Raw genomic sequence first — 13,669 nt, forward strand, 5'->3', positions numbered from 1 at the left:
GCCCCCCCCCCCCCCCCCCCTTTCCCCGCCCCGCCCTCCCAACCACACATTCATTCGTCCATTGCTCCCGACCGTTAGACCCCGACACCCCACCACCACCCCCCGCCACCCACCTCACCACAGCAGGGATGGCCCTCAAGTCCCCATGGCCAAACAAGGGCTCGGCATCACTTGTTCTTGCAGGGCCCATCTATGAAAAGTCCGGCTCATTCTTCAAGTCACTCGAGAGCAAGTACGGTGTGCTCTACGCAGACCGCCTCGAGCTGGGCCAGAGGACGGCAGCCGAGGCCGACAAGCGCCTGCTGCTCCGTCCGGCTGGCAAGGCCCTTACCGCCGCTGTAGCCGACGCCAAGAAGAATGCTTCTGCCGTGGCAAAGGGCAAGTCACCACCTCTCCCGCCCTACCTCGCTCTCGACGACTACAACGCCCCGCGTTTCGACCCACCTCCGCCAGAGCCGCACGTCTTCAAGACCTCGGAGCTCGCCATTCGCCTGCGTATCGGCAAGAAGTCACACACGATCTCCTTCGAGTCGCTCCGCCACCGCACGGTCTGGATCGACGCCCTCTCCCGCGTCATCAACGCCACCAACAACAAGATTGTCCTCCTCGCCCGCGGCGCTCCCGCTCATGCCTCTGCTGCCACCGCCCACCCCGCGACCACACCCGCTCGCACGCCGAGCACCACTCCCGCCCCCGCTTCTACCCCTCCCTCTGTCACCGTCACCGCCACCCCCGCTCCCACGTCTGATCCTGCTCCATCCGCCATAGATCCAGCCGCAGGCGTCGGCCCGCCACCCAAGCCCGCGCCGCCCAAGCCTGCGCCGCCCAAGCCCGTGCCACCCGCAGCGGTGGCTCCCGCTCCTGCATCGCCGCCAAAGCCTGCGTCACCGCCCAAGTCTACGCAGCGCACGGGTGTGGCTCCTGCTCCCGCGTCACTGCCGAAGCCTGCGTCGCCGCCCAAACAGCAGCCGCAGCAGAAGGCTCGCCCGATTGCCCCAGGCACCGACCCGCTGCCGGTCGACGCGCTGCGTGAGCTGGCCCCGTCGTCGCTGTCACCATACGCCGCGCCAGCGCAGCTTCCCCATCCGCGGACGGCCGCGCTCGCTGCGCTCTCCGAGCTCGTCGCTGGCTCGCCCGAGTTTGACTGGAACGCCGAGTACCAGACCCGAATGGCCCGTTGGGTGGAAGCATCGCGCTCCGAAGCTAGTCACGCGCCCGAGGCCGAGTTGGAGCTTGTCCGCTTTGTCGGCCTCTTTGCCGCTCGCGCCGAGCAAGTCGCTTCCATCATCATCGATGAGTTGCATCTCCCGCTAACGTCCAAGACCTACACTCCGAAGGCCCTGCCTGACGCAGTTGCGCAGACCGACGAGGTCTACGTCGTCGACTCTATTATTTTTTCGTTTGCCGACGTCGGAACAGGCGCACGGCCCGAGACCGACGATGCGCTCGAGATGCGCATGGCCCACATCGAGATGGCCGCCCTCGACGCCGTTGTCAACGCCCGCATCCCCGGCCTTGCTACTCCTCTCATGGCCCTCGTCGAGTACCGCGGCTTTACCCTCATCGCCGTCACTACCCTTCCAGTCTCCGAGGCTACCCTCATCGCCTCACCCGAGCTGGCCACTCGCCCGCCGCAGGGCTCCTCGCCCGCGGCAGCCTTTGCTGGCCTCATGGCTGATCTTGCCCGCCAGCTCAATCTGAAGCCGGTTGCACCCGGAGACTCGGGTGTCGCCCCGGTCTTTGGCCCGGCCTCCGTTCTAGGTCACCGCGGCTCCGACGGTCGCTACTACGCCGTCTCGCTGCAAAAGCTATTCCCGCCTGACCTGCCCATCGGCGAGATGGCCGCTGATTTGACCCGTGTCCTCTCGCCTCGCTTCGTCACCCTCTACCCAGATCCTCTCGTCCCAGACGCCTTTACCCAGCACGCCACCCCGCTGGGAACCGGTGCGCCCGCCGCTGCAGACGTTGGCGCCCTCATCGGCGCCTCGGCCTACCTCCGCGAGACTCTCGTCCCGCGCCTCGCTCTCGCGCTCGACCGCATGGACGTGCTCGCCCTCGACTCGGTCTCGTTAGCCGCCATCCTCGCCGACGCCGGCGTCGACCGTCGCTTCCTTGGCCTCCTGGCAGACTCGGTCGAACTGCCGCATGTTCGTGCCGTTCTCGCCACCGAAATGGTTGCCATCCGCGCTGCAGAGCTACTCGCCCGTTCGCTCCGGCGTGTCGTCCGCGCCCGCCGCCCACTCCTCGAGTCCGGTACCCGCATTAGCGCCTCGATGGTGTCTGAGAACACCGCCAACACCCTTGACTTCTTCAATCTCGTCCTCGGCTCCTCCGACGAGTCGCACGCCTTCTGGGGCTCGGTCCTCCTGCCCGACGTCGCCGCCGCTTTTGCCCACGATGTCGATGCCTCGGCCATCCCGCGCGCCGCGCTCCTCTACGCCCTCGAGCACCACTCGGGTGTCGTCCTGGCCCACACGCCCAGCGTAGACTTCTCCGGCCCAGCCCCGCTCGGCACCAACCTGGACGTCGTCCGCGGCTGGCGCCCGCGAGTCACCACTCCCGTCCCGGCCACCCTCGCCACCTCGCACCGCGACTACGCCCGTCTCCTCGCCGCTGAAGGCCGCCACAGGGCCGCCCTCGACGCCCTGGCCGTCTCGCTCAAGGCTGCGGCCCTCCTGCACGGCTTCTCCTCCCACAAGCTTGGCCCTGACTTTCTCGTCGCCTCCCGCTACGCCGCAGACGCTGGCGATCTCGAGGCTGCTGCTGCCTTTGCTGGCGCCGCCCTGGGCGTCGCTCCGCAGTGGCACGCCTCGGCTGGTCTTGCCTACGTCGCCCACCTCCGCGCCGCCTTTCGCTCTGGAGACGTTCAAGGCGCCGCTGTCGCTTACGAAGCCGCCATCGCGTGTATCGCCCACCACTGGGGTCACTACCACCCGCTCCTCCTCGAGGCCCACGACACCATGGGTGGCCTCCACGCCGAGGTCGGAGACCCGCTTCTTGCCCTAGACTACTACAAGGCCGCGCTTGACCTCTCGGTCCTTGCCCTCGGTGCCAACCACGCCAAGGCCGCGTCGTACTATCACTCGGTTGGCCACCTCTCCAAAACCGCTGGCCTCCACCAGCAGGCCATCAACGCCTACGAGCGCGCCCTCCTCGTCCACCAGCGCTGCCTCGGACCCGAATCGCCCACCACTGCCCACTCCATGTACTACCTCTCCGAAGCCTTGTATGCAAAGGGCGTGTACGCGCGGGCGCTGGATCTTGCCAAGCAAGCCTTTGACCTCCGCAACCGCCTTCACGGCCCCGCTTCGCCGCTCACTATCGACTCGGCCTACCAAGTTGCCTACACCGCAGACGCCCTTGACGATGCCGCTGCCGCCCTGCCCTCTTTTGAGCATCTGCTTCGCTACTTGCAGGACTCGGCGCGAAGCCTTTCGGAAGACGCCGATGCCCAGCGTGCGGCCGTCCTCACTGAGATCCGCTCCATCACTGTCACCATCGTCAAGCTCGTCTTCCGCACCCTCCCGCCGCAGCACACCCTCATCCTCGCCCGGGTCCGCGAGGCCCGTGCCCCGCGGCTCACTCATGCCACCATCGCACACGTCATGGCCGCTCTCCTCAGCTCTCAGCCCGCTGAGTATGTGCGCGACGTCTTTCGTCGTGTGGAGGCCCTCTCTCCGACTGCACACACCGAACTCGCCGCTCTCGTCCATGTTTGCGAGGACGATTCGGTCTTGCTTGTCGAGCACGATGAGCCCGCTACCCAAGATGCCTCGCTCCGGCTCTCCGTCTCCTCCTTCTTCCACAACCAGTGAATGCACATCTTTTAGACTAGCTCTTGGCTGCGCGGGCCGCCCGCTTCTTCTTGGCCGCTTCGCGCGCCTTGCGCTTCCGCTCGCGCTTCGCCTCAAGCTCCTTGGCCCTTCGGTTCTTGGCCTCGGCCGCCTCAAACTCTTCCAGAAAGTCGGCAAAGATCCCGCACAGATGGTCGGCACTCGTCTTGGTCGGCTTTTCTGCAAAGACCTTGCACACTGCAAGGTGCTTGGTCTTGACCTCGTCAATCGCGCCATGGACCGCCTGCATCCGCTCGAGTGCTGCCTCGTGGAACGGGTCAAACACGTCCTTGAACACTGCGTCTTTCGTCTGACTCAGCTCCATGCCCACAATCTTGAGATTCTTGTCGAGGTTGCCGGCTGCAGCCTCGATCATGTCAAACGGGTGTCGCGCCGCTTCGGCTGCAAGCTTGAGGTCGTCCTTGAATGCCAGCACCTCGGAAAACTCGCGCTCCAGCAGCTCAGCCACGAACCGGAGCAGGTTCGACTTGCCGTCGATGGTCTTCGTCCCACCAACCTTGGCCAGAAAGTCCAGGTGGAAGCCGCGCTCCTTCTTCGAGTTCATAAAGTTGCCGATTGCCAGCAAGATCTCAAACAGCTTACCGAGCGCCTTGGACTCGTGGATTGCCGTCAGCGCACCTGAGAGCGCCACCACGCCCTCATCGACGTCGTGGACAAGGACCTCAAACTCCAGCTTGATTTGCAGCGACCGCAGCCGCTGCGCCAACCGCGGAATGCCCATGATCGTGCGCACGTACTGCTCAGACTTGCCGAGCAAGCCAAGATCGCCGTCGTACGACGCCACTGTCGCCAGGTCATCTGTCGTCGGCAGCGTCTTGACCACAAACGTGATAGACTCGGCCGTAAGCACCTTTTCGTCAAGTGAGAGCATCGCGTCGCGCAGCGCCTCGTTGCTCATACGGAACCGCGAGAGCATAATCCCGATCGCGTTCGACGCCTTGCCATCCAGCAGCAGCACCTTCTTGGGCCGCTTGGCGCGCGCAGCCTCAGCTTCGGCCTCTGCTGGGCTCAGCTTCTTGACGGGCCTCTTCGACGTAAACAGCTTTTCCATCTCGTCCCAGTTGAGCATCACGGAGCTCGGATTGAGACTCTCAAACACAGATCCGTTCAGCTCTACCGGCTTGACCTTGGACCAGTACAGTTTGCGCATCGGCACCTTGGCCTTGCGCGGCGCGCGAGGATTTGCTGCAGCTGGCGGTGGCGGCGGCGGCGGCCCGCCTGGTCCCCAGCCCCCAGGCGGCGGAGGCGGCGGCAGCGGCGGTCCGCCTCCGGGAGGAGGAGGTGGTGGTGGTGGACCGCCTCCGGGAGGAGGTGGCGGTGGTGGTGGACCGCCTCCGGGCGGCGGCGGTGGAGGCGGCGGCGGCGGTGGCCCACCTCCGGGCATCGGTGGCGGCGGTGGTGGTGGACCGCCGCTCGGCCCTGTCGCACCGGTGCCCGGACTCGAGCCGCTGCTCGCCGCTGCTCCGCCACTAGGCAGTGTAAACACACTCCCCATCCTCCGCTTCATCAAAATACGCCGGACCCCGATGCGGAACCGCAGCCGCGCTTCCTTGATCCGAGTCTCTTCGGTGATGGCTCCCAGCCGGGCTTTCTTGAGCGCCAGTGCCAACTGCGCTTGCAGCTCGTTGATACGGAGCTCATACCGCTGCAGCGTCATGCTTTGCCGATGGTCGGCCATCCTCAGTTGATGCTCATCCATGCTGCGCGCACACGCCAGGGCAGCCCGTGCGTCAGCGTTCTTGGCAGCCATCGCTTCTTCGGCCCGCGCTTGAATCATACCGGCCTCCGACGTCGCCAGCTCATCTAGCTTGGCCGTCAGCTCGCAAACTGTGCGGTTGGCTTTGTCAAGATCGTCGTGAAGACCGTCCACGTACGCCCGAGTCTCCAGCGATGTCTTGGTCTTGAGTACCGCCAAGTTGGATGTCGGCTTGCCTGTGGCGCGGCCAAGCGGGTCCGCCGCAGACGCGTTCAGCTGCTGCAGGTAGCCCTCGGCCGCGGCGCGCGCTGTTGTGTGGTGTAAATCATCCACTGACGGGAGCGAAATCCCGGTTGTGAGCATTCCGGCAGCCTCCTCTTCCTCTTGCGAGAGACCCACGTGCGCAACCGAGGGCTCAACCGCGTCCGAGAGGAGCTGCACCAGCTGCTTCCACGCCTCAAGCCCTAGCGGTCCCCGCGTCGGAAGTGCCAGCAGCATCTGCAGTACTTTGACAAGCTGCGGGTACGCTGGCGTCACCCGCAGATTTGTCACAAGCATGTCGCACACCGCCCGCGGGTCTGAGAGCTCGATGCTTCGGAACTGAATCTGGGTAGCGTCGTAGTGCGCCGCATCGATGTAAAGCTCGATCTGCTCGCGTGCCGCCGGCACATCACTGTCCATCGAGTTCATGTATCCGATGGCCGCGTCAATGCTGGCAGCCTCGAGACTCTCCCGCCACGCCACCCGCACCGTGAGATCCTTTTCAGTGTTGATGACGCCGTTGAGAAGCGCCAAGCCGGCCACGCGCAGCGTCTCCGACTCGGTACACTGCATGGCCTCGAGAGCGGCAGTGAACGGGTGGTTTGCGCGGTCCAGCGTCCGCTGCGCATCCAGCGCCGCTTGTACGGCCTGGTGCGCTTCGTGCGACGCATGAGCCATCCGCGCGAGCACAAGCAGCGCCCGTGACCGCAGCGTCTCGTCTGCGTCGGCATGCAGCGTCCGCACAATGGTACTTGTGCCGTCGTTGATGCGCGTCATGGCCTTCGTGCCAGCACTTGTTTGCGTCAGCACCTTGATCACCTTGGTCGCTCGGGCGGCCACCTCGACGTCGTTTGGCTGCTTGTTGCGCTTGCGCACAAACTCACGCAGCACTTGCAGGACGTCGTCAAGCCCGTCGCGCTGCAGAAACTCACGGGTCCAGCTCGACCCATTGTTAAGCAGCGCGTACTTGAGTGTCCGCAAATGCGCTGCCGACACGTCATGCTTGAGCATGTTGCAAAAGTGCTTTGGCGCCTTGGTTGAGCCGGTCACCACAGCGCCAAGCTCGGCGTCGACCTCGATGCCACGGCCGTCGTCAGACTCGGACTCACCGCCGGAGTCAAAGACCTCGTCGTCGTCGCCAGACGCCGACGGCGGCACATCGTCTTCGGGTTCGAGCCCGGTGTTCCGGAGGACGTGGATGCGAGCCTCGAGCGCAGCCCGCGACAGCGACCGCTTCATCGACCGCTCCGGCTGGCTGTCCACACTCGAGCCATCGCTGGCTGCCACCACAAGCCGCCCCCGTGGCGAGATCGACCCGCGCGGTGCCATACTCTTGAGATCGGAGACCAGGTCGAGCACAATGTCGCGCTGGAGTGCAAGCGTCTTGAGGGTTGCCAGGTGCACCTGCCACTGCAAAGTCTCCATCCCATCAGGGATCTCATCGTCCGAGTCCACGTCACCGCTCACTTTGCGGGCATCAATAGCGGCATCCTGTAGCGCGTCGGCCACAGCCTCCAACGCTTCAACTAGTGACGCTGGTGCCACCGCCATTGGCACAAACGCCTGGCCTGGTGAGCCACTCGCTATTGGCGAGCCTACAATCGGGACAACCATTGATCCCGGCGCCGCGACCACCGTGTCGCCGCGCACAAGCTTGAGCGACTCGCTGGCTTCGTCCTCCGAGTCCGAGTCAGCCAACGACGCCATCTCCAGCGGGTCGTCCATCTCAACCACAAGCGTTCCGCGCGGGACAATAATCGAGCCCTTGGGCACCAGTCGCGCCCCGTCCGGCACAATTAGCGTTCCCTCGAGCGCCACCTCTGTTCCGGTCTCAACCACGACAGTCCCATCCTGTGGCCCTACAACCTTGATGGCGGGGGGAGCGCTGGATGCGGCGGTTGCCAGCCGAGCCTCAGACGCCTGACGCTCCACTGCCTCGTTGGCCTTGGCAGCAGCCAGCTCCGCTTCCAACTCGGCAATGCGGCGAGCAAGCAGGTCAGAACTAGATGTCGTCACCATTTTCTCGAGGTTCGAGCTCGGCTGCCGCCGCAGCGCCAGGCTCCGGGCCTGGGAACTCTCAGCAGCAGTATCGGTGTCGATCATGATCTGGGAGAGCTCCGGGTTGGCGACGGTGGCAGTAGCCTTGGCCATCGCGGCTTGGTCAATGTCTGCATGGTGCTTGGCTACTGCCGACTCTACCGCTGCAAGGCTACGCGCCTGCTCGCGATTGCGTGCAGCACACGCCTTAACTTCAGCTGTTGCGCGCGTGTGGCTTCTAACGATGCTCCGCCTCACACTTGCGCTGGCAGCTTCAAGGGAGGCATGTTGCGCCGCAAACGTGGCGGAAATGCGGGCATGCTCAGCCTCGCTAGCAGCCTTTGCCAGCTCAGCCTTGCGCGCCGTCGCTAGCACTGCTAGCGCCTGCTGATGTGCAGTAGCTTCGCTTGACAGTGAGCTGTCGCGTTCACGCTCGAGTCGAGTCAGCTCAGACGCTGCAAAGTCGTCGATGGAGGCAACAGCCATGCTTGAGCTGTCCAAAGCAGTTGCAAGCGCTTGCGCATGCTCGACCTCGGCGGAGACGCGGGCATCAGCAACGGCAGACTTCAGCTCCTCACGACGAGCCGAGGCTCGAGCATGAGCCTCGTCTTTGGCTGCCTGTAATTCATCTGGCTTGTTTGCCAACTGAATCCGAGCTCGCTTCAGCTCTTCGGCAAGTTCCATCTCCACGACAGCCGCGGCCTCGGTCTGCGCCACCACCGTATGTGTGGCTGCCGATGCACCGCTGAGCGCTGTGCTCAGCTGTAAATCATAGTCAAGCACCGCCGTGACAGCGTCAGCGTCAAGACGAGACGCGGTCGAAACAGCCGCAACGACAGCAGCCGCAACGTCATCGACAAGCGCCGCTGCTTCTCCTGCCACCTCTTCTGCAGATTGACCGGCATCGCCAAGGCTCTTAGCCTTGCGAGCAGCGAGTAGCGCGGTTTGCTCAGCCTTGGCCTCAGCGTCCAGCTGAGCTTTGAGAGCGGCAGCGCGGGCCTCACGCGTGTGCTCTTTGTGCTCTGCCTGCAGCTGAGCAGCCTCAATGCGCTCGGCATGCAGCGCGTGGGCAACTTGCTGCTCGAGGCTGGCGCGCAGCGCATTCGACGCCTCGTGGGCTTCATCGTGGATAGCAGCCTCGTTTTTGGCGAGGGTTGAATTAATGGCTTCGACCTGCCTTTGGTAGACTTCCAGCGAGCGGGCGCGGGCGTCGTCCGATGCAGCCGCGGCTAGCGCGTCCCGGAGAGTGTCAGCGGCCTCCGCACGGTCGGCTTCAGCAGCCGACTCCAGTGCAGAGGCTCGAGCCTTTGCGACAGCTATAATCTTGGCAGCTTCGGTCGAGATGGAGATCTGAGCCTGTGACGTTGCGGCAGCATGCCGCTCGTCGAGCGCGGCGAGGGCCAGGATCTCGCTCTCGTGACGCTTCTGTACGGCTTCGGTCAATTCCAGTCGGAGAGTGGTAGCGAGACTGTAAGCAGCCTCGCGAGCAGCGGCCACCCGCTCGGTGTGCGCAGCCTCAAATGCCACGCGCTGCTCGGCGAGATGTGGCGAGCCCGCAAGCGAGTGAAGCTTGGCGGCCTTGTCCGCCTCCAGCTCCGCAAGGGTCGTCTCGAGCTCGGCGTCTACAACCGCGAGCTTGAGGTCAATGTCAGCAGCAGCAGCGGCATACTCTGCCTTGTGACGGGCAGCCAGCTCGCTGAGCGCGCACTGACGCTCGATGTCCTGCCTAGCGAGACTTTCCTCCAGGTGCTCCTCGTTCTCGGCCTGAAGCTCGAGCTGACTGCGGGTGGCCGCCAGGTCTGCGCGCAGCTGGGCCACATTCGCGTGGTATGCAACTGCCGCCGAGGCAGCACCATCCAGCTGAGATTCCGGAGCGGCGCGCACGGCTTTGAGCTTGGTCTTCTCGAGAGCGATAGCGGCTGCAGTGGCTGCTTCGGCTGCTGCAAGCTGAGCCGCCAGTCGGCGATCGATGACAATCCGCTTCTGGGCCACTGTCGCCTCGAGCACTTGCATCCGCCACTGGTCCTGGGCCTCGCGAAGCGCACGCGCCTCGCTCTCGCGCGCCGCAACCTGGGCGTGTGCTTCGGCAACTTGGCGAGCTGCTTGGGCTCCCCTAGAATCTTGCTCGGCCTTGATGGCCTCAACCTTGCACTGGTAGGCAGCGTCGGCAGCCGCAGCGGCGGCAGCATCACCGGCGGCGGTCGCCCGTTCACGTGCGACAGCTCGCTTGCAGGCGGCAGATGCGAGCAAAACTGCTGCGTGAGTCGCCGCAATCCGGCGCAGTCGAGTCAGCTCAAGTCGCGCCTGATCAGAGTCGGGCGGGGCAGTAGGCGTCAAAGAAGGAGGAGCGTCAGGGAGTGGGAGACACAGTGGTGCCGGGTGTGTCGCGGAAGATGGAGAAGGAGCATGGGACGGGGCGGCCGCCGAGCTCGCGACTTGGCTCCAGATGCAGGCGGCGTCGACGGTGGCGGGACAACCTCGCGAGCGTGAAGGGTGAGAAGCTCGGCGCGGGCGGCATGGGTTGCCAGTCCGAGACGAGCAGCCTCAAGGCGTGTGACCATGTCAAGGAGCATCCTGGCCGGTGAGGCGGCGCTTGACAGCGGATCCGCAAGTGTTCCAAGGGTATTGACGGCAATGACAAGGTCAACACGAGCACGCTCGAGGCTCCGTGCCAGCTCGGCTCGGCTCGTTGCGTGCACATCGGCAAGCTCCTGCAGTCGTCTCTGGCCCGTAGAGACTGAGACGGCAGCGGCAGCCTCGGCACTCTCGCACGCTGTTAAAAAGTGAGCCGGAAGCAGACGTGCCAGCGCAGGCTTGGCAACAGTGCGGACACGGTCCCAGATTGACGCCAGCGTACGCAGCTCGGTGTCAAGCGCTGACAGCTCGAGCGAGGTCTCGGCGAGAATGCGGTCGAGTGATGCAACAGCGACAGCAACCTGAACAGCGCCCGCGTCAACATTGTCGCTTGAGAACACAAGGTCCTCGTAGATGCGGGTGACATCGGCCTCATGGGTGGCGGCGATATCGTCAGCCTCGGTGGCAACGTTGTCCAAGATAGCAAGGCGCTCGCGGGCTGATGCCTGAAGTGCATCGGCGGCCGCGCCTTCAATAGCGGCGACGGCATCTCGAATGGAGGCAAGGGTCGCGAGGCGCGAGTCTGGAGAGTGGTCTCCGCAGCTTGCAGCGTGAAGCAGTGACTCTGCGGCACTGTGCCGGAGACAGAGTGCACGGCGGTAGGTGGTGACAAGGGCCTCAGCAAGCTCCTCCATGCATGACCGTATTGCGGTGGACTTGTCTTGCAGTTGCTGTGAGCCTGGCGCCATCAGCGGCGCAACAAAGGTCTCATGAAGCTTTTCGAGGCGCGACGTCCATCCAGACCGAGCCTGGGTGCCTAGGCTCGCGCTGATCTCCTCCAGCGCGGCTTCGGCAACTCTGCGAAGTTTGGCCTGGGCGGCAAGTGCGTCGCACTCTAGATCTGCAAGTGCTGTCAATCGCCACCGGATGGAAGCAAGGACCTCAGTAAGCGACGTTGTCTCAAACGAGGTGAAGAGCTCCACCTCGAGGGCCAGTGACGCCTGGTGAAGCTCCAACAGCGGCTCGGCAGCATGGCCCATGCTGCGCGTGCTCCCGACAGCTGTTTGCACTTGGGCTGCAGCAGCCCGATGGTCAGCCACGAGCTCTGCATTGGCGAGCCCAAGCTGGATGCGCTTGGTGTGGATGGCGGCCATACTCCAGTGGGCTTCGTGTGAAGAGCTGAAAAGTGCGCGGACCTCGGCCTCACGGCGGGCTTGCTCGGCTTCGGCCGAATCGAGGAGAGCGGCGCGGCCGGCATCGGTGCGGGCTGCAAGCTCACAGACCTTGGCCTCGAGGCGAGCTGAGTCGATGATCCCGGAATTGTGAGCCTGTTTGGCCTCAGCGACGTCGACGCACTGGGCAGCAAGTAGATCAAGGACGCCAGACTGGGCATGGAGCGAGGTCACGAGAGCTGTCTCTCTGGCCACCACCTCAAGATGTGTTGCATCAGCAGCGTGGAAAGCATCGATGACTGCGCGGACGTGTGGCGAGAGTGTCGAGGCCGAGGTCTGTCCTCCAGCGTTAAAAACGACGCTGCGCTCGCGTCGGTGGCGGGCCCGGAGAGTGTCAAGCTCGGCCGCGTGCTGTGCGCGCAGGGTGTCCAGTGCTGATGCCGCCTGTTCCTCGGCAGCATGTTGCGCGAGTGCACGCCGCCACTGCACATCGGTGGTGTTGGGAGTGGGAAGCGAGGCAGACGCCGCAGCAGCGGCGACGCGGATCTCGTGCGCAGCACTATCGACAGCGGCAGCGTCAAAAGTTTTCGCAGCAGCAGCAGCGGACTTGTTTCGCAGCTCGACAAGCTCGGCGGCGTGAACCTGGCGCAAGTCGGTGAGTTCCTTCTCGTGGACCAGAAGCATGGCCCGGCTTGCCGGGTCGACGTACTCGCGCCAAGAGAGCAGGTACGGCGAGAGCGATGAAGGCACGGTAGTCTGCTCAGAGTCCAGCGGTTCGATGCTCACGCTTGCTGGGTTGACAAAGAGCCCGTGCTTGGGCTGACACTCAAAGTAGCGGACGCCGTCCACCGAGCCATCATTCTTGCCAAGCGGCTTGTCGAGGGTGAGGCCCAGCCAGGTACCGGATCTGCCGTTCACCGGCCCCAAATACGACACCGTAGCGGCTAGTGCATCGGCGACTCGGACTCGCGACCCGGGCGCAGGCAGTTGTGGCCTCTCGAGCGTGAGTGTCGATTCAGGTGCAGAACGGATAGGAGATGATGTGGTTGAGAGCGAGTCGGAGAGCGAGATGCTGATCGGTGAGCGATGGACTCCGGGCTGGTTCTTCTCGAGCACAATAGCAACTACGTCGGGCTCGATCGGATCCGACGGAGACGGCGATGGCGACAAAGACAGTGACGGAGAGAGTGGCACGGAAGGAGGCGGAGAGAGGCGTGCATGCGGCTGCAATTGCTGGGTTGGATGGACGCGAACAGGTGCTGGCCGACCCGCCGCAACAACGGTAGATGCTGGCGGGCTAGCGATCAGTAGGCTTGCTGGTGGCGGACTTGAATGAGCCGATATGGGGTCTACAAGCCTCAGAGCATCCATTTGCACCAGCAGCCCGTGGTTCGGCTGGGCATCAAAGTACCGCTTGCCGGCGTACCAGCCATCGCAGTTGCCAGCCGGCTCGTCAAGGACGACGCCAGCCCAGCGACCTGCCAGCTTGCGGACCTTGCCACGGAACACGAGTCTGCCGTGGAGCACATAACCGTCTAGATCCACCAGAACCCGTGCGCCCAGAGGTAGCGCTCGCTCCTCGTCCCCGTCCTGCGAGCGTGTCGACTCGCGTGGCGCGCCGCCGCTCGCGCCACGGCTGCGACGGGAGCGCGCCCGACCTCCCGCCTCCGACAAGCGGCTCCTCCTGTGACCTCCATGCCCTCCCCTCACCCTGACAGGCATGGCTAGGCCCTTGCTGCGTCTCAATGCTAGACAAGTCGTGTCTCTCGCCTCTCGCTCTCCCTTCCCTGTCGCCCCCCCCCCCCGTCGGCGCCCACAGCGCCACGCCTGACGTACGTTGGCGGCAACCTTGTCCGAACGCAGGATGACGCCGACGATGACCATCACCATACCCATCGCCATGACCATCAGCATGCGATCACGAGCAAGATCTTCACCATACCGCAGCATACCCATTCGCAACGCTTGCGAGCACATCTATATTCCCATCAACCCGTCCAAACGTCCATCAGTGGCTGCACTCAGACCGCAGTGTTGGCCCGGAGCCAGTGCCCGCCTCCCCAAGCCCAGAGGCA

General features: G+C 64.4%; 2 protein-coding genes across 2 annotated transcripts in view; one reads left to right on the top strand and one right to left on the bottom strand.

Annotated features, from left to right (window-relative positions):
• Nucleotides 1–3,815, top strand: part of AMSG_12044 (uncharacterized protein) — a gene marked incomplete at both ends in the record, with an annotated part of 4,497 nt that extends 682 nt beyond the window's left edge. The window contains 2 exons of the mRNA XM_013901218.1: nucleotides 184–599; nucleotides 945–3,815. Of these exons, the coding sequence (XP_013756672.1) occupies nucleotides 184–599; nucleotides 945–3,815 (3,287 nt within the window). The remainder of the gene's footprint in view (nucleotides 1–183; nucleotides 600–944) is intronic.
• On the bottom strand, nucleotides 3,810–13,550 carry AMSG_07139 (uncharacterized protein; the record flags this gene model as incomplete). The annotated part of the gene is made up of 5 exons (XM_013901152.1): nucleotides 3,810–5,120; nucleotides 5,184–10,152; nucleotides 10,215–12,728; nucleotides 12,948–13,199; nucleotides 13,431–13,550. The coding sequence occupies 5 exons, from the start codon at nucleotides 13,548–13,550 to the stop codon at nucleotides 3,832–3,834; spliced, it is 9,144 nt and encodes a 3,047-aa protein (XP_013756606.1). The 3' UTR covers nucleotides 3,810–3,831.
• Between the last annotated feature and the right edge of the window lie 119 nt (nucleotides 13,551–13,669).

Source organism: Thecamonas trahens, assembly GCF_000142905.1.
Source record: "Thecamonas trahens ATCC 50062 unplaced genomic scaffold supercont1.31, whole genome shotgun sequence".
Taxonomy (NCBI): Eukaryota; order Apusomonadida; family Apusomonadidae; genus Thecamonas; species Thecamonas trahens.